Source organism: Adelges cooleyi, unplaced genomic scaffold, assembly GCF_023614345.1.
Source record: "Adelges cooleyi isolate 19-005CV unplaced genomic scaffold, UGA_ACOO_1.1 ACOO_flye_CR_arks_rails_tigmint_CR_PRNA_574, whole genome shotgun sequence".
NCBI classification, from domain to species: Eukaryota; Metazoa; Arthropoda; class Insecta; order Hemiptera; family Adelgidae; genus Adelges; species Adelges cooleyi.
Genome location: NW_026096268.1, coordinates 2808096 through 2832441, shown reverse-complemented (window position 1 = coordinate 2832441; position 24346 = coordinate 2808096). Strand labels below are relative to the sequence as shown.

Here is a 24346-nt window from a genome sequence, read left to right as displayed (position 1 = left end):
TTATTCGAGTAACATAATATATATTTTTTTGTTACAATATTGTTATTTTGTTTCGAATGAAAAGTTTTTATCTAACAACACAGTGTATTCGTCACTATATCTACTGATTCAAGTAATAAACCAATTAATACAGTGAAAAGTTTATATCATGATATAAACTTTGATGATAATAATAATGATCTCTAATAAAAATAACATGTAAACGACTACTGTCTGACGTCTTAAACTTTATGGTGGCCATTTTTTAGTTTAAGTGATAATTTACACTATTAGGTATTAATTTGTATGTGTCTACCGCTAAATTTCGCTGGTTATGAAATCAGGTAAAATATGTTTTCAAGCTAAATTAGTCAACTAAAATACATTGTAAATAATTAGATTTGTCAATGTACGAGTATAAGATAAAACCATATGTTGTGACTTGAGGAATTGAGGAAAACCGCTATTGTTCAATTTTTAATTTTTTGTGAATTGTGGGTAGGTATTCTAAAATAGTGATTTTAACATAGAAATATGACCAAAAATCAGCATCGTGTAGCAGGGAATGTTACAAAAATAGTGTATGTATCATATGACTTAATGTTTGTGAGAGCACGTTACGCGACCTGCAAATATTTATAACGATATTCATACCCTTTCTCACAGTAATGGATATATATATATATATATATTGTGGTTGTGCTGTATGTATTGCACTATATTATACTGTAATGTCTGCATCAAGTTTTACGGTCTTCATGTGCGTGCGCAATAAGAATAACCGTAATTTAAAATTTGTGATGGGTCAAATTAATCATTGTAACGTTGTATTAAGTTATTTGCACATAATATAATATATATTACTTAACAATATTATATCAGTAGACATTATAGAACGTAAGAGGAAAGATGATAGTTATATATAATTGTACAGTATAATGTACAATATATATGTTGGTTGCAATAAACTGCAATGTTGATTATATTTAAATATATATAACAATAAGGTATTTTGTGAATTTATTAATTTCTAAACTTACTGTACTAGATTGATACTTAATTGATGTCTTAATGCCGTTTAATATTGAGCTCACACAGTTAATGTCCGGTATAGTATAAATAGTCCATTCGACTCAGTGACCGTCTTAAAACCGACTCGTTGGTTTTTTGCCACGTTGTATCTATTTTATTTTTCAACGTGTATCATGCATATTAATATTATATTCGTATGTTATACAATGCAAATGAACCAATTTTTGTTTTATAAAAAAAAGGCTCAACAATTTCTCGTTTCAACGTACAACCCGACATTTTATCCATTAAACATTTTATCATTGTCACTGTGAAAATGTCAACGGCATAAAACCTTTCTAATTGTATCCCGTCGACAATATTTATTTTTGAAATCGAAGGTCTGTCGTGATAACACTGCGTTTGCATTTCACAGTTGACATTGCTCGGTACAGCAAGATACAGTACTTTTCCAGCGAATCAGTCAACAGTATTATTACCATCGTTTTCACGCTGTGCACTTGGACACCCACGCACTTACAATTTGTTTTCAATGAATTTTACAACGCTAACGTGACTCGTGTCAAATTAGCAATTTCGCAGAACATTAGAGTGTAAGACGTATAGTAGTAATTAGCTTCGGTCGAGAGTTGAGAAAGCGTCGGCTCAACAATGAATTTTTTTATTTTTGTTTTTATGTCTGTATACAAGCGGTAGCTTAATTTTCAGCATTATATATTATTACAGTACAGTCTATATGGATTACAAATCGTAAATCGAAAGTACAACATAGCAAACAGCCAAAGTTGGAAGAGTTCGCCGCTTTTCCATTAAAATCAGAAGTGTCCGCACTAAAAACACAATTATTATAAAGACAACATTACATTTCAAATGTAAGTATAGGTAATACTCTTCGTACAAACCGTATCAGATATATACAAGCTCATTTATTATATGACCGTGTTATAATTGTTGTTGGATTTTAATCACTGTCGCAATGGCTTAACAAAACAACATGTCTGCGCTGTCGTCACGTGTCTTTTTAAATTAAATGTTTTCACCCCTATTAGGCAATTCACGAACCATTACACGCGTAGAATTTAAAATGTTGGCTTTTACTTCAATTCTGTAAGCTGTGAAAACCGACGATAACGAATTAAGTTTGCTTTTTTTTAATATATTTTTTTTTATTAAATAAGTAATCAAAAAAAGCACGAACGGTACTAATTAATTATGTATAAACTAAAGCGTTAAATTATGATGGATATTTAAAAAGATGTTTCCACTTTTTCGAGCAACGCGTATAAAAATGCATCCAACTATTAAATTGTATAGACACAATGTTTTCCGCGTGCGTTATAATTTAAAATAATTGTGCTATTACAAAAGAGAGCTGTCAAGCCAGCTCAAATTTAATTAATTTAATAAATAACAACCATGTATGTTAATGCAAAACAGTGTTTACCAAGAACTATAAATATTCGAACAACAGTTCAAAATAATAATAATACTAAACAAATTTAGCATAACATTATTACTAATTTAAGCATCCTTCAATCTTTTCAATCAATAAGCCTACGTCTCATCACAAACGCTCCCTGGTATGTAAGTAACCGAACCCTACACAATGACCTCAACATACCAATGCTATCAGTCCTTGCTTCCTACCACTATAAAAAATTCCATACGAACGCTCTAAACCAATCTAATCCTCTTATATCTAAGGTAGCTTCTCTCACAATTCCCGACAATCCTCCTCGACGACTAAAACGGCACTGGCCACGTGATCTACTCAACACTTAACATAAAATTTTAAAAAAATATAAAAAATTACTAATCTCTTAAACTAAAAATTTGAATTCCTATTTGGAAGTAGTGTTAATGGACGCTCCTTTCCTTCACGTCGTCTTGTCTAGTTTCTATATTCAGCTCATTTACCTAATGTAAATATTGTCTTTACTTTAATAATAAAAAAATTAAAAAAACATTATTACTAATAATACAGTTAGTATACAGTAGTTTCCTTAATAGAATTACTGATTATAATTATAATTATAATATTAACTTATTGTACAACAAAATCTCATCGTACTACACTATTTAAGAATAATAGCTAGATGTTGCGTAGATATGATTTTAATTTGCTTTTTGGTATTTTATGGTTAAGGAAGAAAATATTGGGTTTACAAAAGCTTGTTCAGTTTGTTTAGTCATTTCTCAAGTCAAACTAATATTCTACAACCGAAGGAAGGATATAATAGAAGGAATAAACCGACCATTTCAACATAATTAATTACTTAGGCGTAATACTTATTTTACAACGTTTTCCCAAGTACACATTTAGTAAATGAGATTACATAAGTCGGCGTTTACCTATATTTGTATCGATTGTCCGTATTTTCACTTAAAACTTTAGACACACAGTGTGAAAACTTTCCAGGTCGGCTAACCATTCGGCAAATAAGTTTCTGAACATTTTAAAATGGATTTATTCTTGGCAAATAGAAGAGATTTAGAGAGAAATTGGAGATCATACATACAAATATTGCGACAATTTTAAACTAGAATAGATATCTCGTTTGGGCGTTTGATTGTAGTCGTATAATACAACTTGTTAAAACGATAGATCCAAAACAAATGTTCGATATGTACTTATTATGTTATAATAACATCAAAATAAGTGATATTTGTTGAGCTCCGAACGTCAACTACATTACATATAAATGATGAGCTTCATATTCAGATGTTGTGCATTCAAAAATATTAACGTACCTAACCATATAGGTGTGTTGTAACACTTAAACCAGGATTACGGATATTAATTTTAGTTGTGTGGGATTAGAGAAAGCTAACTAAAATTGAATTTCCATAGGCAATACATAGATTATATTCCAATCAATATTACTTTAACAATGTTTATTTTATTAAAAAAAAAAATCCATTAGATGTATATACCTCCAAATAACCAGTAACTGTTATCAAAACGTACTCATTTGTTTTTTTTTTAAAGAAATTGAATTTTCAGAGATGAATGTACAGTGTAAAATTGATTGTATTTTGCCCTTAGAAATCTCGACAGAAACTTTTTTTATAATAATTATTATCATAGTCGATAATAAAGGCCGAGTAAACATTTATTAAACATTTTAAGGCTGTTATAAACGAGAATAAAAAACAATTAAAAAAGGGTGAGTTTTGGCATTTCCGACCTTTCAAAACTCTAATACGCAATACAAAATGTTTTTATAAAAGGTTTGAAGTAACGGCCCATTATAAAAAAAATGATGTATTTAAAAAAAGTTATAGAAGTCTGAGTATGTTTTTTCATGGTTTATTTATAGAATCGAATAGATTATTTGAAATTTATAAAGGCGAAACAATACATTTTGGCTTAAAATATTCTGCTCGTATTTTAAAATATTTGTTAAACAAACAGTAATCCATCGTTGGTGAAAGATAATGAAAAGCATTTTGTTTGAGAGAAAAAAATATTTTCCTAAGTGTAAAAAAACAATACTTTCTCAGTTTCGCTTGGAAGCTAAAATGATGTGCTTCTATTACTGTTTTTTTTTACTTTTGTTGTTATTATAATTTCATACTTTTATAAGTACCGCTATTTTTTTATAATACCTACTAAAATATGTGGTGTCTATTGTAATACTAAAACCATTGTTGATTTGTTCTCGGAGCTCATGATGACTTTTTTTTTACGTTACTTATTCTTAATGTTTTGATGCGACTACCACTATAAGTCCCATTCAATCAAGTCTTTACACACATACGCGTCGTCCAAAAATTATTTCCAAAGAAAGATTCTGGCCGCCATATAATGTAATATATAATCGTTTTGTAGAAAAAAAAAACGAACATAACAAGAATGGTAAACATATTAAGTGACTTACTAAACAGGATTACAAGTTAATTTGTAAAATTTGCATCGATTTAAAAGTTAAGTTGATTTTTTAAGAGCTAAACAGGTAACATTTTATAAATATTAATAAATAGGTATATATAAATGTGGAAAGCTTTATTTAAGTTCATTTTTAAAAGCTACATTATTATTCATTTTTAAATTTCCATGATTAAACTAAAAACAACTGAAAAATCCAATGTAAAAGTCGTTCAGATATAAGTACACTTCGCCCACGTGAAACGTGACCAAGGACTATTATTAATAAAATATGCAAACTCGTTTAAAAATAAAACCAATCTGACAAAATGTTAACACGGCGTCAATAATGGTTTAGGTAGTATTGTACTCTTTCGCTTTTTTTGTGAAACATTTTATTTCGATTCGGTAGTATACACTACCCACAGACTACAAAGTAATTAACCTTAAAACAATCTTATACAACTTTGTAGATTCATTTTTTTCTAAATAGACGAGCATTCATTCCGTAAACAACAATTAGTGTATTTGGAAATGTATTTTTATTTAAAGACTTTATTTAAGACTTGAAATTTAAACTTGAATTATGTTCCAAAAACATTACAGCACCACAAGTGAAAAAATGAATAAACAAAATCTGCGTTTTGCATTTAAATCCGTTCCAAACGGCCAAGCGTTTAATTCGCTTAGTTAATTATTTGTTTTCCTTGTAAGTCATTGTAAGGCACTAATTTGTTTAGAAGTCTAAGTAGTCGTATCAAAATGTCATAATATGTATTTTTGCTTTAAAGTCTAATGTAACTTGCGAGTTGAGAATTATTGTGAGAAGATTTTGAGATGAGATGAAAAACTCTCATACAACTTGTAGATGGTTATTTTCATGCAACGCCTATTTACGCTTGACGTATCGCAGTCCCTGGCAACGGGGGTTACGGTCGTTTTCAAAACATCAACCTTAAGTAAATACCATGTTCTAAATGTACTAGCTATTATGTAGATGTAAGATGTAAGTGAGTAAAATGTCATTTTAGCTTATTTTTTTCTAAAAAAAACTCATTTTATACACTTAACGTTAAAAAAGTCTAATGCGACTTCAACCATATTAATTATTGTGCTCGTCTCATTTATTATAATTCAATCAAGTCATTACAAAATTTTTCCATGTATACTGATAATTTTAATCTACTTTTATTATTAATACATTTCAAATGTCATATAAGTTCCGTCGTTATCTTAATAGGAATTAAAAAAATAACTACAGTAATATTTGTTATCATTTACTAAACTACATAATATTAAGACTTTTTCACGTGCTATTCTTATTTTGACTCTTGCAATCATACCTATTATCTTTTCCAAACTGCTCTCGACGAAAATCCTATATATTATCACCCTCGTTCTTGTTCATCGTGGATGTCCCGTGTTAGTTTTACATACATTTTTCGAACTTTTTTTCTTTAAAATAGTCGACATTATCTCTCGCGGGACCTGGCGCAATTTACATAAACATAAATATAATATTACACGTGCTATAATACTCTAATAAGCCTCTGAAATAAATAGGGGTTTAAGTATTCTTTTTTAACACAATATCGTACCGGTGCCAAGTACATTTTATCTTAAACGCAAATTTTTTTCAAAAAATCAGTAGGATAAAAAATAAAACCTAACCTAACACACAAAAAAAAAACAGTTATTTTGGTCTTTAATAGGTTTTTAGTCAACATTTTATGTTATGTACAATTGTTTAAGTACCCTCCGAAATAAATAATAGTTTTGATCAAATCGGGCATTATACTTGTGGAGTGGGAATTAAAATTGTCGGAGACCGCGAAAAACGCCAGTTCGACAAACTTTTGTAATTTTTAGTTGAATATATATGCACCTGCAACTGTAATAGTGCGTTTGTGACGTCAAATTGAAATCTCATGATTTCCGTTGCCTAATCATAGCAACGCGCGTGCAGTGACTAAAAGTCTGGCGTGTAGAATTTTTACCATTTCGTACTAAAATGTGCTAATACGGTCAGCGGGACGTTTGGAAAAACGAGTCACGTCCCAGAACGTTGGTATTAGATTGGACGGCAGAACTATACATAGGTACACCTCGCGGCTAACCTAACCGGAGCACATTGCGGATTTGAATTTTGTGTAATTTCGCATAGGCCTTCGATGGAAAAGCCATTTGCAATGATAAAATAAAAAACGGAAAATTCAACAACGGCAATTCCGCGCGACCGCTCTTAATATTCTTATATCCGTATCGGTTCTCCTTCTCCGCCATCCCGCAGTCGTTGTCCTTACTCTTTCGGTCCTCCGGCATATTATTTACATGAGAAATCAATTTGTCAGCGTTCGACCTAACCGCTGCAGCTTAAACTAGCCCACACTCGGGAAATTGATTTTTATTGGCCGTGATGGAATTTTGATTGATTCCGATGAAGTCGTGGCCGTGCCGGTTATACGTGCGCGATTACGGTTTATGCCAATGAAAAGCGACAACGCGCTTCATTAATATATTTTTTCGTCGCCACCAGATTGGCTTTTGACCGCATATCCGTCGGCTTTTACCTTTTGTCACTGGCCATTTCACACAATCAACGTTTATGCGATGCCACAGCAATTAAATTGAATTATTATATAGTACCTATATGTGTTTTCGTGAAACAAAAGTTCGGGGTTCAGTGTATAAACATTAGCTTTGGAAGTGACGGACCGTGAATGATCACCGTCGAACAATCAATATTATAATATCTGTGTTATAAAGTTCATATATCTTTTAATTGTCGGTTACTAAAAAAAAAAAAAAATTAATCCGAAATCAAAACGGAAATCAGGATCGGATAAAGGTATTAATTGTAGGTTCTAGGCACTTGGCCATCGCTATCAAACTTATTTTTCCATAGGTATTCTTTTTATCGGTTATCAGTCTCGACAATTTAATGACTTCGTTAATATCAGGGTTAAAGTTTTACATTAATCCATTTAACTACACGTTTTGTACGTGAAACCTTCAATCGGGTTGTAAGGAAAAGAGTCGCTTACCATATAAAAGATATATTTATACGAGCATTATAATATTTTGGAAACGCTCGAGAGGCGCTTTCGCGTGTCCTTTTGGAAAATGACACTGCCATAAAGTATCACGTTTTTATTTATTGAGTTTTAGAGGAGAGGGAGGAGAGGGAGTTAGACGAGGGTGCTCACTTACATATTCGGACGTTTTGGGGTATTTTTTTTTTTTGTACATCGTTGACAGCGCATGTCATATAGGTAATATATATGTTAATATATCATGGCGATGGTTCTTGGTATTCCCAAAATATACCTAAGCCGACATCCTATGTTGTGTGTTTGCAAACTTTCAACGATCTGACCATAGGTCAGATCTGTTAGGACAATAACAAAAACAAACACCTAACAATAATATGATCTTTCGATTTCGAAACAAATGTGTGTGTGTGTGTTCTAATGTTTGACGATTATTTCAAGTCTGTAAAATTGTGAGACATACTTAAATCGACATTAGACGATAACGAGTGAACGCCATGAATGATATTGTGGTACTTATATACTATAATAATATTAAATAATTTCGAATTCGAATAATACACTGACAAGCGATTTGCGAAGGGCAACGCATCATGTGAGTGATGTTAACGACCCGCGACTGGCGCTGTTGTTCTCTAAAGAGTTTTAAACTTTTCATCGATGCGTTTTATATAAAAAAAATGAAAACCGATGTTGTACATTATAAATTGAAATTAGAATATATACAGCGCAAAGTTGAATGAATCTACGGTGCTCGTGTATGAATATACTTAAGCCGTACCTACACAACATATTATGACTTTCTTGTATCCATTAATTTCAGTGTTTCAGTGTCTCGCGGGGTAGTTTGAGCCATACACATTTGTCACAGTCGGCGTGGCGCAACCAAGAAATAGCACTTTAAGTTAATTACTCATTTTATAGTACAATATTTTAGCAAAACATGAATGTGACTTTGGAAAGCTTCGGAAGGTGTAATTTAATCGAAAAAAAACCAATTATAATATGTACATATTTTTATGAAATATTTTCGCTTATTATTCGCAACTTGATAGTTATTGTTGCGCTATATTTGTTTGACTATTATTGTTACATAGATTTATTGTTTAAAAAAAACATTTTTTTTTTGTAATTTTGTTGTTTTTTTTAAATAATTTAATGGGGCTATAGTTTCGGGTGACCCATATTATGCTAGATCCCCGGCAAGTATGGGTGGGTACCTATTACTATCCGTTGTTAATCTGATAATATGTTTCAATGTTAAGGCCGTACGAAAATCGCGAGTAAGCTTCTTATAGTAGTTTATGAGTATTTAGTTTAGTTTAGTTTTGTTTTGCTTGTTTGTATCGTTATATCGTTTAAGCCTCAAACCCGACATCAACTGAAGTGAAGACCTTTTTGTTGGGAATTTTGGTTTCTTCATGCATGAGCGGTAAAGCAGGAATGCCGTAATGAATTCATACACAAGAAATACATTCATTAGCGTAGTACGTTATGGTCGTTTAGTGGATGTCTCTGTTTGTTATCTGTAGCACGCAAATTACTTTAATCTTCGGGTTCATGCTTGCACATTATGTATGTTTTGTACAATTAGTTCTCCGGTGGTTTTATATATACATTTGTTTTACTTTTGTTATTTTCGGATTTTTATCGTAGTCGGTTATTTTTCTGACCGCAGTATAACAAAAAAAAAAAAACAGCGCTTAATATATTTTTTTCCTTTTCGGACACAAATAAAAATAGCGAAAATTTTACCAAAGCTCTAATAATATGTATTATTATTTATTACTAATATATGTGTAATCAGTATATCTATTTACATATTTTATTAGCTCTTCTCATCTAGTTGGCTGTTGAGATCGGTAAAACTATCAGTTTAAAAGCCGTATGAACATAATAATGTAAAGTCGTCCAACACGTTTCAATATTATAATATACTATTTCATAGTATTATGATGTCCTGTGAGAATACATTTTTATTTTTAGCATATTCAAATGATCATTGAATAAATAATTAATAATAATAATAATTTTCTGACATAGTAAAGAGAAATTCATACATTCGTATTTTCTTTTTTCCATCTCTTACAGCGTAGTTGTTCAGCTACAACATTACACCAAAAAAATGACACGAGCAATGCACGTTTCCGGACTACCGAGTAGTTTTTAGCATACGAACGTGCATTTACCGCAAGTGGTATGTTGTGCTGTGATAAGAAGATCGATGATAATATAATACAATACTACATTGAAACAATACTAGTTTTGTAAAAAATTCATCCTTTTCATCATAGGTAACTGATTAGTATAACAATCTTTAAAGTTAGAGTACAAAAACTCCAGAAATTGTCATAACAAATCATTTCAAGTTAAGAAAGCAATACATTTAAGTTGTCATATTATTTATAACTATTGAAAATCCAAATGAGTAGGTATAGTTTTCGCCGTTTTACAAATAGTCTTTGATCAGTTTGTCAAAAAAATGCCAAAACAACGGTAAGCAATTTACAGCCTTAGTCCTAAAGTTTTAACGTCTATGTAAATTTTCATTCAATCAATAATCTTGACAATATTTGTTGAAGATGTGTATGACATTAAATAAGTGGTTAAAGTAAAATTTATAACAATACTACCATAAATCGATTGAGTACATCTGTATGGTTAAACATCAATAGAACTCGTTGGCAATAAATTATTTCTTTAAATTTATAATATTATGTTTCTGTAAAATATAACTCATAAACGCTATAAATTTAGTTATCGTTTCTTTCTTATCAAACGAACATTAAATTATCTCTTTTTACTATCAGACGAGTTTAAATGTAAATTGTATAGTATAATTAATTATGTATATATGTTATAAGTTATAATATATGTATGTATAAGAAATATCCCATTTCACTCGGAATACCTATTCGGTATTCCTTTCCATTTATAAAGACAAAGCACTCTTCATCAATTTAATGTTGTCGAAAAACTAGTGAAATGTCAGTCAAAAGGCCGCTGATGACAGGGTTAAGTTAATTTTCTATACATTTTTTTTTCATTCTACTATTTATGCGCGAACTCATTACTTAAATGTAATTGTGACATGTCGTTGGAAATCTTTTGTCCCCTTCTGCTATTTTCTGCGAAAATGAAGAAAATATCGATAAAGTAAATACAAAATACATTCTACGTGAAAATTGCTCTACAATATACCTAATGTCATCTGGACATTTTACACAAGAAAAAAATAAGATAAATGAGGTGGGTGCAAAATGGATAAAAACGGTTGTTACCCTAAACTGTTCTTCAACAATGGGTGAAACCAATGTGGAAGGCACAGTAATAAATTAAGGAAAAAATCTGACCCGGGGCCTAAAGTAGAATTAATGCTACGCCCGTGGCCATTTATTTATAAATAGATACTAAACAACACAGTATATAGCATTAAACTGCAAAACAGTTAAAAAAATATATTATATCCCCAGTGATATGAAGACAAAAAAATAAAAACTAGAATAAAACAGCGCTAATGTTTCGAGTAACTTCAATGGAAAACCAAAACAATTGTGGACAAGAGAAATTTATTTTTATTTTTCATTTTAACGCTATTAAAGAAAGTTTATGTATTAAATAATATTTATAAATATAAAAATATTTAACCCTACAATGCATACTATAGTGTATATATGCAATTTATCAACTTTTTAGAAAATTGTGTAGGCTAATATTCTTTTATATTAAATTTATATAAATGAAATAATTCATTTTGATACACAAATTCAGTGCGTGTTTAGATTAAAATGTTCTGAAAATTGCATACAGTGTAGGCCTTAGGGTTAAGTTTATATTTTCGGAGCTTTTATTTCAATAGTGAAATGGTAACGTTAATCTGATAACTATCAATAATTTATTTATATCGTTTAATTTTCTGTAATAATTCATGGCCAATATCTTTATTATAAATGAATACAACATTATCCGAAAGAAACGATCATAATTTCTGACAGTATTGTCGTAGCTATTTCGGAAGTTGTTGGCTACATTTAACTTGGAGTAAACAGCCATTTCCAATGTTCACACGCCTCGCCATAGTATATAATTCGGTTGAAGATTAACACATGACGAAAATGCAGTTTGCCCTCTTCGCTTTTCTGCTTTAAAACTTGGAACGCGCTCACGTCTTCGCGTGAGATTTTTATTGTAGAAACGGCGTCGCCATTTCGTGTAATCTGCTCTAACTCAGCCGTGTCCCATTATTCTTTTCTCTCAACGTCAGTCAAAAACGGATCCGGCCAATGATCACGGGTGCATGTATCACGGCTATCTCTCAAGATGGCAAACAGCCGTAGTAAGCCTTTTCGCGTGCCAAATAGAACGACCATCTGTTGAAACGCTCTTACAACACTTACAGGTACGCAGACAAAGAAATTACTTAGAAAACATAAACACCATTGTCAGAAACGACATAACACCAACCCTTTTTTCACAGTAACCCGTTCTTCCGGTTATAACTATTATGTTTTATCCCGGCGCAAATTCCTTGTCTGACTTTGAGTGGTTTTTTGTCAAGTTCAGCAATAACGCAACTCGCAGAAACGTACATATTGTACCACTGCATACACATTAACACTGAGTTGGTTGAACAGCAAAATCGAAGAAGCTGTACATGTTAAACAAATAATATCGGTATGTGACAGAAACGTATAAAATGTAATGATAATACGCAAAAATTATATATATTTAAGAATTAAACGGTTAATAAGTGACAACAATACCTATTAAATCCGTGTTTGTTTACAAGTAACGCGAAAAGTTCCAACGATTAAATTGCACCGTCGCGTCACGACTATTTATTTGTTTAAAAAGGCAAAACTTTTATTTTTGAGTACTTACAAAGTGAATTGTAAAGGGACCCCATTGTATTGTCTCATCAAAGTGTTTAATTCAGTTTAGCCGGTCTTAGTCTAAAATAATAATAATAATAACAATAGTATAAAGTTTAACAGTTCGGCCTAAATGTCTCACCCGACTTTATAGAGTGCGCTATTACCGAAATGTTCGAAGTAACTGTTTTGGATTGGTTGTTAAAATGTTCTTCGGGTTTACATTACTGCTGCAAAAGTTGCCAACAGACATGAATAGTAATGGTATTCTTGAAACTATAATACAATAATAGTAATTATAATAATAATAATATATTGTCTTAGGCTCCAAAACACTTTGCCGGATACTTAATTGTAAGTGGTTGATTGCACGCGCAAAATATTAATTTCGAGCAAATTTCCGGAACAATACAAATGATTTAACATGTTGTAATTCATAAAGTTCTCTTTGTAAACAATATTATAACGGCACAGAGATATATATTTTCTCCGTCGGAAAACTCATTTAAAGATAATATGTAACTATTTTCGTAGGTGCTTTCTGTAAATGTTATCTTACCCGGTAATTAATGATAAAAATACATTCCGTATACAAAATATGTTTCATAAATAATAAATAACAAATATTTGTTTTTTGTATTTAAAAATCTTAAATACTTATATGAATATTTCCTTCAACGTTATTTTTTTGATCCTAAGTAATATAATAGTTGTATCTATTATTATTATTTATACATTTTGAACAAATAATAAATAAAAGAAAATATTTATAAAAATAAATAAATTATGTTGATAATTAATAAATAACACATTATATTGTGTCACAGCTCATAATTAGGAACTCGAATAATAAATTATTAAATAATATTTTATTCATCTAATTTTATAATTGAAAAAGGTAGTGAAAATCAAAAGAGTATAAATTGATTTACAAAATGAAAATAATTGTTTAACAATTAAAAACAAACACAGATAGTTTATCGCTTCGAATCGCTCAAAGGTGTGAACTTTTTATGAACAAATTTATTTGGTCTAATAAAATATCATTCAGGTAGGATTTTTAATAGCTTGTTACATACATAAATCAGTTCTGCGGTTTAGGAGATATTGTGGGCGATTAATAAAAACAATACCTTCTTAGTTTCCCATTAAATCTAAAACGTTTTAATGGTATTTTATTTCATAACTAATACGTATATTATGTGGTAGTATCTATTCTTGAAACTAAATAGATTGGACTTTTTTCTTTTACCACTAAAATATAAAAATCTTCGAACGTTTATTTTAAAGAATAAACCCCAGACTTGGTTCAGTTGACTACCCGCGTAACTGTTCAAGTAAAATTCATAAAAAAAATAAAGTTCTGACTTTCAAACAGCAATACCAACTTTTCAAAGTTATTTCTTAGACAATTAACTAATTGGCAGAAGTTTTAATCAAACCCTATATATATATATATTATATAAATATATACAAAAAAAGTATAAACTTTCGAATTCTTTATTCATTTATTTGTTTGTAAGTCACGTTTTAACGTAGGTTTTCTGTAAATTCTTAGAACGCTTATATGAATGGGCAAAATCAAAAGTATAAATCGTCTTCAAATAAAAAGTATGTTTTATCCATATTGTGAGTACCTACTTCTTTTACAACATGTTTTGCTATTGGTTTCCACACTTTTGCTCATATATACAGAAAAAAGTATAATATGATTATTTAAACAAATTATTTTGTATAATCAACAAAACTACACCCTAAAGATAACACAAATTTATCTAAAAATAATAATTGATTTCACCGAAAGTTATTTAAATTAATTTTTGCTAAATATTGCCATATAGCCTATATCTCGTCTATATCTTATCACGAATCTGAACGGTATCAAGAAAAAAACTAAACAACAATTTTAATCATTTGAGAAATGTGTCGTTGCGCTATCGATGTTCTGATGTTTAATAAAATAAAAAGTAATAATTAAATTGCGGTTGAATTATATTAAATTGTATTTTACGGGATTCACATCACTATTATACTAAAAGAAAAAATATTATGTTTTACCAATAAATTGTTCTTTAATTTTACCGTGTGCTCGATTTCTTACATTAGACAATTACTATATTGTTTACCACTCTTTAGTGTAATCCATGTTTCCTTAATAAATTGTGTATGAATAATGTATCTAACAATATAAACATTAAAAAAGCATGAGCTAGTTAGGTATCGTAAAGTAACATAAAATACTTCCTATTATTAAACATGTTTTATTTTTAATAATATTATTACAAATTATCAAAGTCCTAATAAGACGTTTATTACTTAGCGACTAAATAATATAATATAGGTAATATTATCTAATAGATATGTTTTATCTTTATTTTACACGTTTAAAAAAACAATTTGTCTATTTGTTTCGTTGATTAGGTTTTTATTCAGCATACAATTTAATAATTAAAATGTATATGCAGTATTATAAATGTAGCAATTGATAAAAAAGACTCCTTTGCAATAAAGATGAAAACGTACTTATAAAATCATATAATTATCATTAAAATGATTTATTCAACTGAAATTTTTACTCATTCATTAATGTTTATTACCAACGATATTGTTTCTCCAGTCTCTGCTATTATTTTTTTTTATGTTTCCTTTTTCATAACGATTAGTACTACTATTAATTTATTGCCTTGATTTTATTTAAATTTTTATCGTTTCGTCTTACTAATAAAAATACCATCAATCTGAAATTAAACAATACATTTTTTAACGCACAACAGTATAGTACTTCAAGGGTGGTAGTTTTCCAGAGAATTTAATAAAAACAACGATTTTCTTTAATTAAAATTAGACGATGGTCGGCCATAATATCAAATTATCTGTCATATAGTATATCTATTAATTCAATCAATAAGATATTATTGGTTATTACTATTATTTTATCAAATCTGTGACTTTATAACGGTTAGTTATCAACTATACGTTTGGTGTAATAAAACTAATATTTTATTACCTACAGCTGTTGTTTTATTATACTTTCCGAATATTTTATTGCGTACTGCTTAAGTTTTAAAATATTACCGTTCCGGCCAGCTACTTTTGAACATAAATAAGATAATAAAAAGCAATACCTACTCAGCTTCATATCGAAAATTATGGTTTTTTTATTGTAATGATAAATCTCCATTACAAAGTCTATTAGTTCACATGATCACATTGTGAAAAAAATCATAGTATTATTGTGGTTAAGCTTCTCTTATTTTAATAATATAAAAAACCGCGAAATAAAATGTTTGTTATGAAATCAGAACTGACAACCAATATAAGTATGAAAACTAGAATGAAAATATTTTAATTTTTATTACACAAATTATGTTTATTTCGAGTTCAACAAGAAAAACCATTTAAAAACGTCTTTTAATTTTCATTTATTTTACAATGTCTTTCTTTTAAGTTTCTAAATTATGTAATTGTATTTTTCATATTTTTTAACGGATACATTTTTTAGTTTTTTTGTTTAGGAAATAATATAGTTTGTAGGTATTATATTATCGAAAAGTGAATACTGCATTCTTTTTCATATACGTGTAGTTCGAGCAAGAATTAACGGTCGTAGTACTTATACATAAATTGTTAAAACTTTTTGATATCTGGTTTTAAACCTGAAGTTTTAATTAAAAAGTCTACGGGTAAAACAAACGTTTCGATTTTTTTTTTTTTAAAGTAATCTTTAGAAGTGATGATCGATGTGAAGTATACTAAATTAAAAAGTAACGTCGTTCGCAAAAACAATAATATATCATTAAATAAATAGCAGCGATTTATGTCCATTTCACACGTGGAGAAGTTGATATATTGTTACTGTTATATACCAGTCCTTTCACGCGTGATCGGACATCAAGATTGTTGGTTGCACAAAGGTTCCGGAAGACGGAGCTGGAAGGACTCGAGAAAAAGGGTCTACAAAAAAAAAAAAAAAGTGTAAAAAGAAGAGTTATATCGCCTCGCCGACCGGATTCCAATACAACGTGAAATTATTTTCCACCGTTTGAATTGTGCGCACACAATATAATATGTAATATGCTTAAATCAAATACACGAGTATACATTTATTCCGTAGGTACAACCACTCGAAAAATAACAACACACCAACTCGAGACGAGTGTGTCATTTTGGCATTCATCCGAAAACCGATATATAATAAGTAACAGCGCACGAGACGGAAAATGATATTACTAAAAAAATATGATTCATATTCAGTGTTTTATAACAACGAGGATACGTCCGAAAATCGTATTAAACAGGAAAAATTCATGAGCTACAGTTTATGAAAAATGAAATATTCATATTACACATATTTTTATTTATTTTTCGGGTCCAAATAAAATGCCTGGTCCAATTCAGTTTCACCATTTTTTTGCTTCGATGCAAAGCTGAGGCAAAACATTTTTTTAATTTTTGTAATGCATGGACCCAATTTAATTTTTAACCGCTGTGCTGATACACAAAATACAAAATATACAACATATTATGGCGTATAGATCAGATTTCGTTCACCGAAGGTAATTTAAAATAAAACAAATCTCCCACTATCGCATATTATATCCACATATGAGTATAAAATATGTTTCGATATACATCTTCACAACCAACCTAACCTTACCGGAAAACGATAAAAAGTGTATTGTACAGGTGTAGAGGCTCCTAGCCCTCTTTTTTTCTTTCCCATACCAAACCTCTTAACTCAATAACGATATAACGTTACGTTAAATAATAATTAAATGTTCAAAATTTGTTTGTGGTATTCTTTAGGTAAATAGATGATTTGTAGTCAATGGCCAATAACATATAATTATTATTACAAGAGTTTCGGGACCATCTCGATATTACCCACTTTGTCACTACTGCTATGGCCTTGTGTTTTATATTATTTTTCTTTTCAGTTTTGTGGTCCAAATGGTAAACGCAACTTATGTAAATTAACTTTGGGGATGTTGTATAAGTATTTCTAACAAATAATGTAAAAAAGGCGGTTGCCTATATTATGTCATATCCACAGCGCGGTACTTAACTGTTATATAAGCACGGGTTAACATAAAACGGCGTTTGCTCCCCCGTAGAGTTTAGTTTTATTGCATTTTTATTTTGTACTCTAAATGTAAAAAAAGGAGTATCAGTCGTTTTTACATATTAATACACACTCTTGGGATGAATAAAACCATGTGCTAGAATAAAAATAAAAAAATTAAGTGAAGAAAAAATGTTACACGACTATTCGAGAGTTGGCAATTATTTTTTATTGAAAACTATTTTAGCAATATTGGCAATTCCTATGTATAGAAACGATAAGACTTTTTCAGCGCTCTGCATTTAAAGCACTTTATTAACCATAAGTATTTAGGGGATCGTCGTATATCTCCTGATAGATCCTCAGAATGTCCTTAACATGTGCCATGTTAAAAAAGGTGTCTGCAATCTGTCCGTTAATATATTTTAAAATAGAAATTAAAGAATATCTTACAAAACATCTATTCCACGATTTTCAGCGCCACTCCGAAGTTGTTTTTGTGCAACTTTGTACCGTTTTCGTTGCATCCCGAATTATTTCTATACAAAAAATTATGTGAGAATGCTATAATTTATTTTTTGTGTTTTGTCCTGTTGTATATTATAGTGGCTGTTCGGTGACGGTGGCGGATGAACAACATGGAACACGGTAACAGTACCCCTTATTGCGGCGATTCATTGGTCATCGTCAGGGATGCGTACGTGCACTACCACGGTTACGCCAGCCTGTTGGTGTGCGCGTTTGGCTCGGTGGCAAACATACTGAACATAGCCGTGCTGACCAGAAAGGAAATGGTGTCGCCGACCAACGCCATACTTACCGGACTGGCGGTCGCCGATCTCCTGGTCATGGTCGAATACATGCCATTTGCCTATCACATGTATCTCCGGCCGGCCGACTATCCGCGGGCCGACCGCTTCTCCTACAACTGGTCACTGTTCGTTCTGCTGCACTCTGATTTCTCTCAAGCGTTCCACACAATATCAATATGGCTTACTGTCACGCTGGCTGTTTGGAGGTAAAGTTTTGTAAAGTATCGTTAACCGTCTCGTCGTGTGTTTTGATTAAAATAAAATAAATATCTAATTAACATAATATTCGAATTTCCGTAAATCAAGTCTTGTTTTATCTAATTGCTGATAACAAAAACTCACGGAATCTAATACATACAGGGTATTCGGATGTGCTATGTGGCACACCCAACTCCACGAGAGGTGCTAAAAAATAGACTTTTAAAATTGTTTTTCCCTACCTCGAAAATGCAGGGTTTATTCGTTATTACAGTGATAAAACACTTCAGGATAATTTATGAAATTGAAGAAGAAAAATATTGGTATAAGAATCAGAATTAGGATAATGACTAGAATTAACTTTGGAATAGGGATTACGATAAGAAAAAGAACACTGATAAGAATTAAGACACAGATTATATATTTACATATATCTATATTTAGAATTGTTATAAGGACTTATAGTTTGGACAAATATTTTATTATAATCACTATTTAGTAGCAGTCTGTTATAAAATATCAAATTTTAATCAATTATATCTCACTGTAAACATTTTATTTAGCAGTGACGCTAAAATATTACAGAGAACTTTTTCCGTCGCCTTAAAAAACTATACACCTACACTGCAAAATAAAATCGGGTACCTTCATTGCCATTAGTCGTGTTGTCGCCATCAAAAAATCCTCTCTTTACTTAATATACAGCAAAGTTGCCTTGTCGCGAAACTATGTAAAACATTTTAAGAGAGATAAAAATATAAAATATTTAACTCGTTAAAAACGCCAAGGAATAAAGTAAGCAATAAAAATCTACCGAACCCTTCGTTTAGGAAAACTCAAAGTAAATATTATACAGAAACGTTTCACGCCAAAAAAATAATCACATTGTACATTTTTATTGCATCGTTTAGTTTAAAATATAAATGTTAATTGGCTATTCCTGTTCATACAAATTAGCGTAGATGACATTTTCGCCGCAAATAAGCCACATTACATAGTTGGTATGCCTGTCTCAACGAAAACACAGTGGTAATAAATTAACTGTTTGAATACATTAATACTTTAGTCGTGAAACTAATTGTAAAAATCCCGAAGTAATTAAAACAGTTATTATCGATTATGACCATATTTATGATTAATTTTATTTTTATTTAACTAACAAAAACGATTAGCAAACGGTACGCGTCCATTGAATTTATAATCGCCATAATACGCAACGGATTATGATAAATTAAAACATACAAATTACACTTTACAAATAAAATTAGTAAACATTGTAATCATTAAATAATCGTCATAATCGAGTAAACGTTCGATTCAAATAATTTGGTCCATTTACATTTGTTTCGTGCAACAAGTTTTAAATGACATTGAAAAAAAGTCATCGAGTCAATAGTTTAAAAATTCAGCTGATATACTTTTAAAATTAATATTCTGGTGATTTAATCGTTTGACGATAATATAGCCAACAATATAACATATTCGAACAACAGTTCTAAGTTTTTTGGCTTTATTAGCTACTAAGCAGTTTTGGAAATATAAAATACAAGCTAGATATTGTTGTGGGTTACTTCATAATTTGTATTTACCCGTGGAAAATAATTCTGCCGATTAAATCTATCACTCTACTAAAACATTTGTTTTATGTAGACCTACTGTTTTCACTAAACTACATATGTCATTGTTAAATTCTATGTTATTTATTATAGCTTCACATTGCACGTGAGGTTTTCATCACTTTTCTTATACTCGTACATTAGATATTATTATTTATTTAGGAAATAAAAAAAAAATCAGCACATTGGCGCGGAATCATAATATAGTGTTGACCGATGGACTTTAGAGCTAGACAGTAATAGCATATGTAAAATAATAAAATCTCTTCTGGCGATTTTAATTTAAAACGCTTATTTACATTCATAGTTTTCAGCTGAAAACAAAGTTTACTTCTTTTCATATTTTATACAATTGTTTAATTAGACGATAACTAGAATACGTTGGAATACGTCCAACAAATTTTAAAAATTATTCCAACCAATTCCCACCAAAACCTTTAATTTTCCCGTTCTAGGAGAAAAAGAGAGGGATTTTTCAATTAAGAGGCGGATCAAATATTACATCACACCCGACAAATTATAGTGGGCTCATTTGTAAGTAGGGTTAGTCCAAATGTTTGCTGTCAAAACAGTACAAAAATATGATAAAAATAATAATTAATCACACAAATCCAATATGGATTTACTGTCTAAAAAATTAAACAAGTTTTTATTTGGCAAAAATGTCAGAAAAATATATATATTATTTTATGAATCATCAAGTTAAACAGTTTTACTTGTACTGAATTCTATATTAAATCTATTTCCACTGAAATACACATTATACTAACAATCTGTCTTTTACAACCAATTTTAAATCAAGTGTGGGTGATTAATGAAACTAAATAGTTATATAATGACACGGTCCATTTTTAATAAATTTATAATTTGATTTGTGAGAAATTCCCAAAATAATTTCGACGCTAACCCGGGTACTTAGAAGTAAGTTAACTAAAAGTCGAAATCAATTCATTAGGTGTGTACATATACATCGGGGAAAACGTCGGTTTAATCAATACAACGATAGAACTTTAAGTCATAAATCATAATGAACGTTGAAATATGTTAGTATAAATGAGTTATTGGATTTTAATTTTTAATAATATCTTATAGCTAGTATTGTTTGTTTCATAAGCAGAGTTGTACACTGTTCGAATACAATTGTATCTAACTAACTGTCTAAATAATCTATTATTATTCGAATAATTATCTAATTACATATTTTTCCAATTCCGTTCATACGTTTGATTTCAATTCCTATGTACATCGATTTTAAATTTTGTCAAATATTATTAAATATATAAACAATATTATTAACTTTATCATAATTATTAATTACTAAAATTTGTATAAACCAATCCAACACTAGAAATTATTCATATTTTCCTAAATCCACAGAGAGAGAATAAAAAAAAAAGTTACAAATAACACTGTTGTTTAAATTTGTACAGAAGAAATGCAATATGAGATCAATTTTTTTGAGTATTCGAACAGTCTAACATCATTTCCCATAGTCCTAGATAAAAAATGTAAAAATCATGGACGTATAAAACAATTTTTGACTTATACTTATGGTAAAAATTAGGGTCTGACATGTTTTTGCGTGCAATCAATTTTTTTTAAACATAACTAAACAAACAAAAATATATTAATTCCAAAATTTTCGAATAATTTTAATTTTTTATATTTTCCATTCAATTTTGACTTTTTAAGAAAATTGTTTTAAATCATAGAAACACATATACACGTTTTAAGATTTTTATACGGCTAGAATGACGGTTTTTGTAAAAAAAAAAAAATGATTTAATTTCTTCCAGCGCGCTTTTTTTTCTTAATCACAGCTATTTTGTGTCGTACAAAAAAGTTCTTCTCGGTACGGCCAGTGTGCAATTTAATGCGATTTATCTGCATATAGATCACATAAAATGGTCGAACGCGTGTGTAGGGTTATCGAACAACGGAAATGGACGCATATAATATGTGGGTATAAGTTGAATTTCTTTATCCGTCGCCGGTTTGATGAGCCGGAAAACCAGCCGTTGGTATTTTGTTTTATCCGTAGATTAATAAGTTCAACAACAAGTAGTCAGTTTGGTCCTATGAAGCTCTTTTCTCGGTATCAATACATGAAATCACCGTACCACCGTCGTGCGGTACGTGATTTCCCGTTTGCCATCAACCCGGCCGGAAAATGGTTTATAATATCTCTTAACAAACAAAACAGATAACCGCCGATGTCAACTTTTGACAAGAACGCAGCACCCAAATATAGGTCACGTCCAAAGTTATAGTACTATAGTTTGTAGATAATATATATAAGACAATACATTAAATTATTACTATGTATATTGTATATCATAAAAGAACATGTCGGTCAAAACTCGCAGCCGAACGCCAAACAACATGGATTACTTTATTTATACATTTGCCCCCCCCCCTCCGCTCCTTAAATAGTTATCATCGCATCGAAAACACCAAAACGAAACTACCCGTGTACATTCAAATGAAATTAACATAAAGCCATATAAACGAACGAATAATTAAATATAAAACGGTCTCAACGGACGATTTTGCTCGTAACAGCAAACAATTTATTAGCCGATAAAAAAAAAAAATAATAATAATAAAAAATCGGATACACTAGTGGGAGGAGAGAACTGTCTGAATGGAATACACTCAGGATTACCGCAGTGTCCTCACTGCTCGAGCCCCAAACGTCCTATACAAGCTCGGTTGTTTATTTAAGGGTTACACTTTCTTCTCACATTACCGGCAAATAGAACAATAAATTAAATCCTTTTAATTCCGTTAAAAGTATCACTCCAACTGTGAAATCCAATATAACCCTTGAACGGAGCTATTTTTATCCACAATACCTACGTTATTCAGACAACAATAAGGGTGGCCGAGTATTGATTTAATGGTTTTAGTAATAGAGCAATCCGATAGTCGTTCATAATATATCTTTTTCGTTTCTTAATCTTAAACAAACTCCGAGAAAAACTAATCCTTTTTTAAAAAAAAAATCTACAACCAATAATTTATTGACAGAATCACTTGAAAAGTTAAAAACTCTAAAAACGCAATGCTGAAGATTTGGTTTTAGAGTACAACTTACATTATGGATATAATTTTCCAATTCAATTTAAATGTACTATTAACTCGAATCAAAAGGACTTTTCATTGAAGGAAAAGCAAAATATACAACCTTTTTCCAAATCAAAACAGTCATACCAATTTTACAAAATTGCCACCTCGCTGATCCGAGTTCTTTTTATCTTTATACATTTCAACGTTTTCATTACTGGACGAACATTGCTTAAGAGGTTCGATTATTCAAGTGGGAATACTGGAGCGATTGAGTTCTTGTTCATTTAATTAAGAAAACGGATTTAAGAAGGACGAATAAAAAGTAATGAGTAATGACGAAAGCAATTAATACCATACGAATATTGCGTGGAAATAAATTGTTTCTAACGATGATAGAAATTCAATTAACGCTGAGATTAGCGTTTAATGAACACGAGCTAAGCCTTTCGTTTTCGTTTATAATAAACTGTTCCTTAAAGTATTCTAAAAACAGCAATTTTTTTTAATGCTGGCAAATATTGTTTGTACAAGTAAAATCCATCTTAGTTTCTAGACATTATAGGAATACTATAAATAGTTGTAAATTGTAGGTTTATTGCTTTTAATTGAGATTTCTTTTTAAGTTGAATCAAACAAGTTACAAGAGTCACTTTTATTAAGAATTACAATATATTTATTTTTGATAATAGAGTAAAATTTCTCTTCCAAAATTGTATCCGCTAGTACTATAGGTTCTTTTTCATTCGACACAAGTTGAATAGTCTTTCCTAGAACCAAATCCTTTTAGAG

General features: G+C 30.2%; 1 protein-coding gene across 1 annotated transcript in view; it reads left to right on the top strand.

Annotated features, from left to right (window-relative positions):
• The window catches only part of LOC126842732 (G-protein coupled receptor dmsr-1), a 44744-nt gene that overhangs the window by 16056 nt on the left and 4342 nt on the right, over positions 1–24346 (top strand). The window contains exon 2 of the mRNA XM_050579851.1: positions 18469–18880. Coding sequence (XP_050435808.1) covers positions 18492–18880 — 389 coding nt within the window. The 5' untranslated portion in view covers positions 18469–18491. The remainder of the gene's footprint in view (positions 1–18468; positions 18881–24346) is intronic.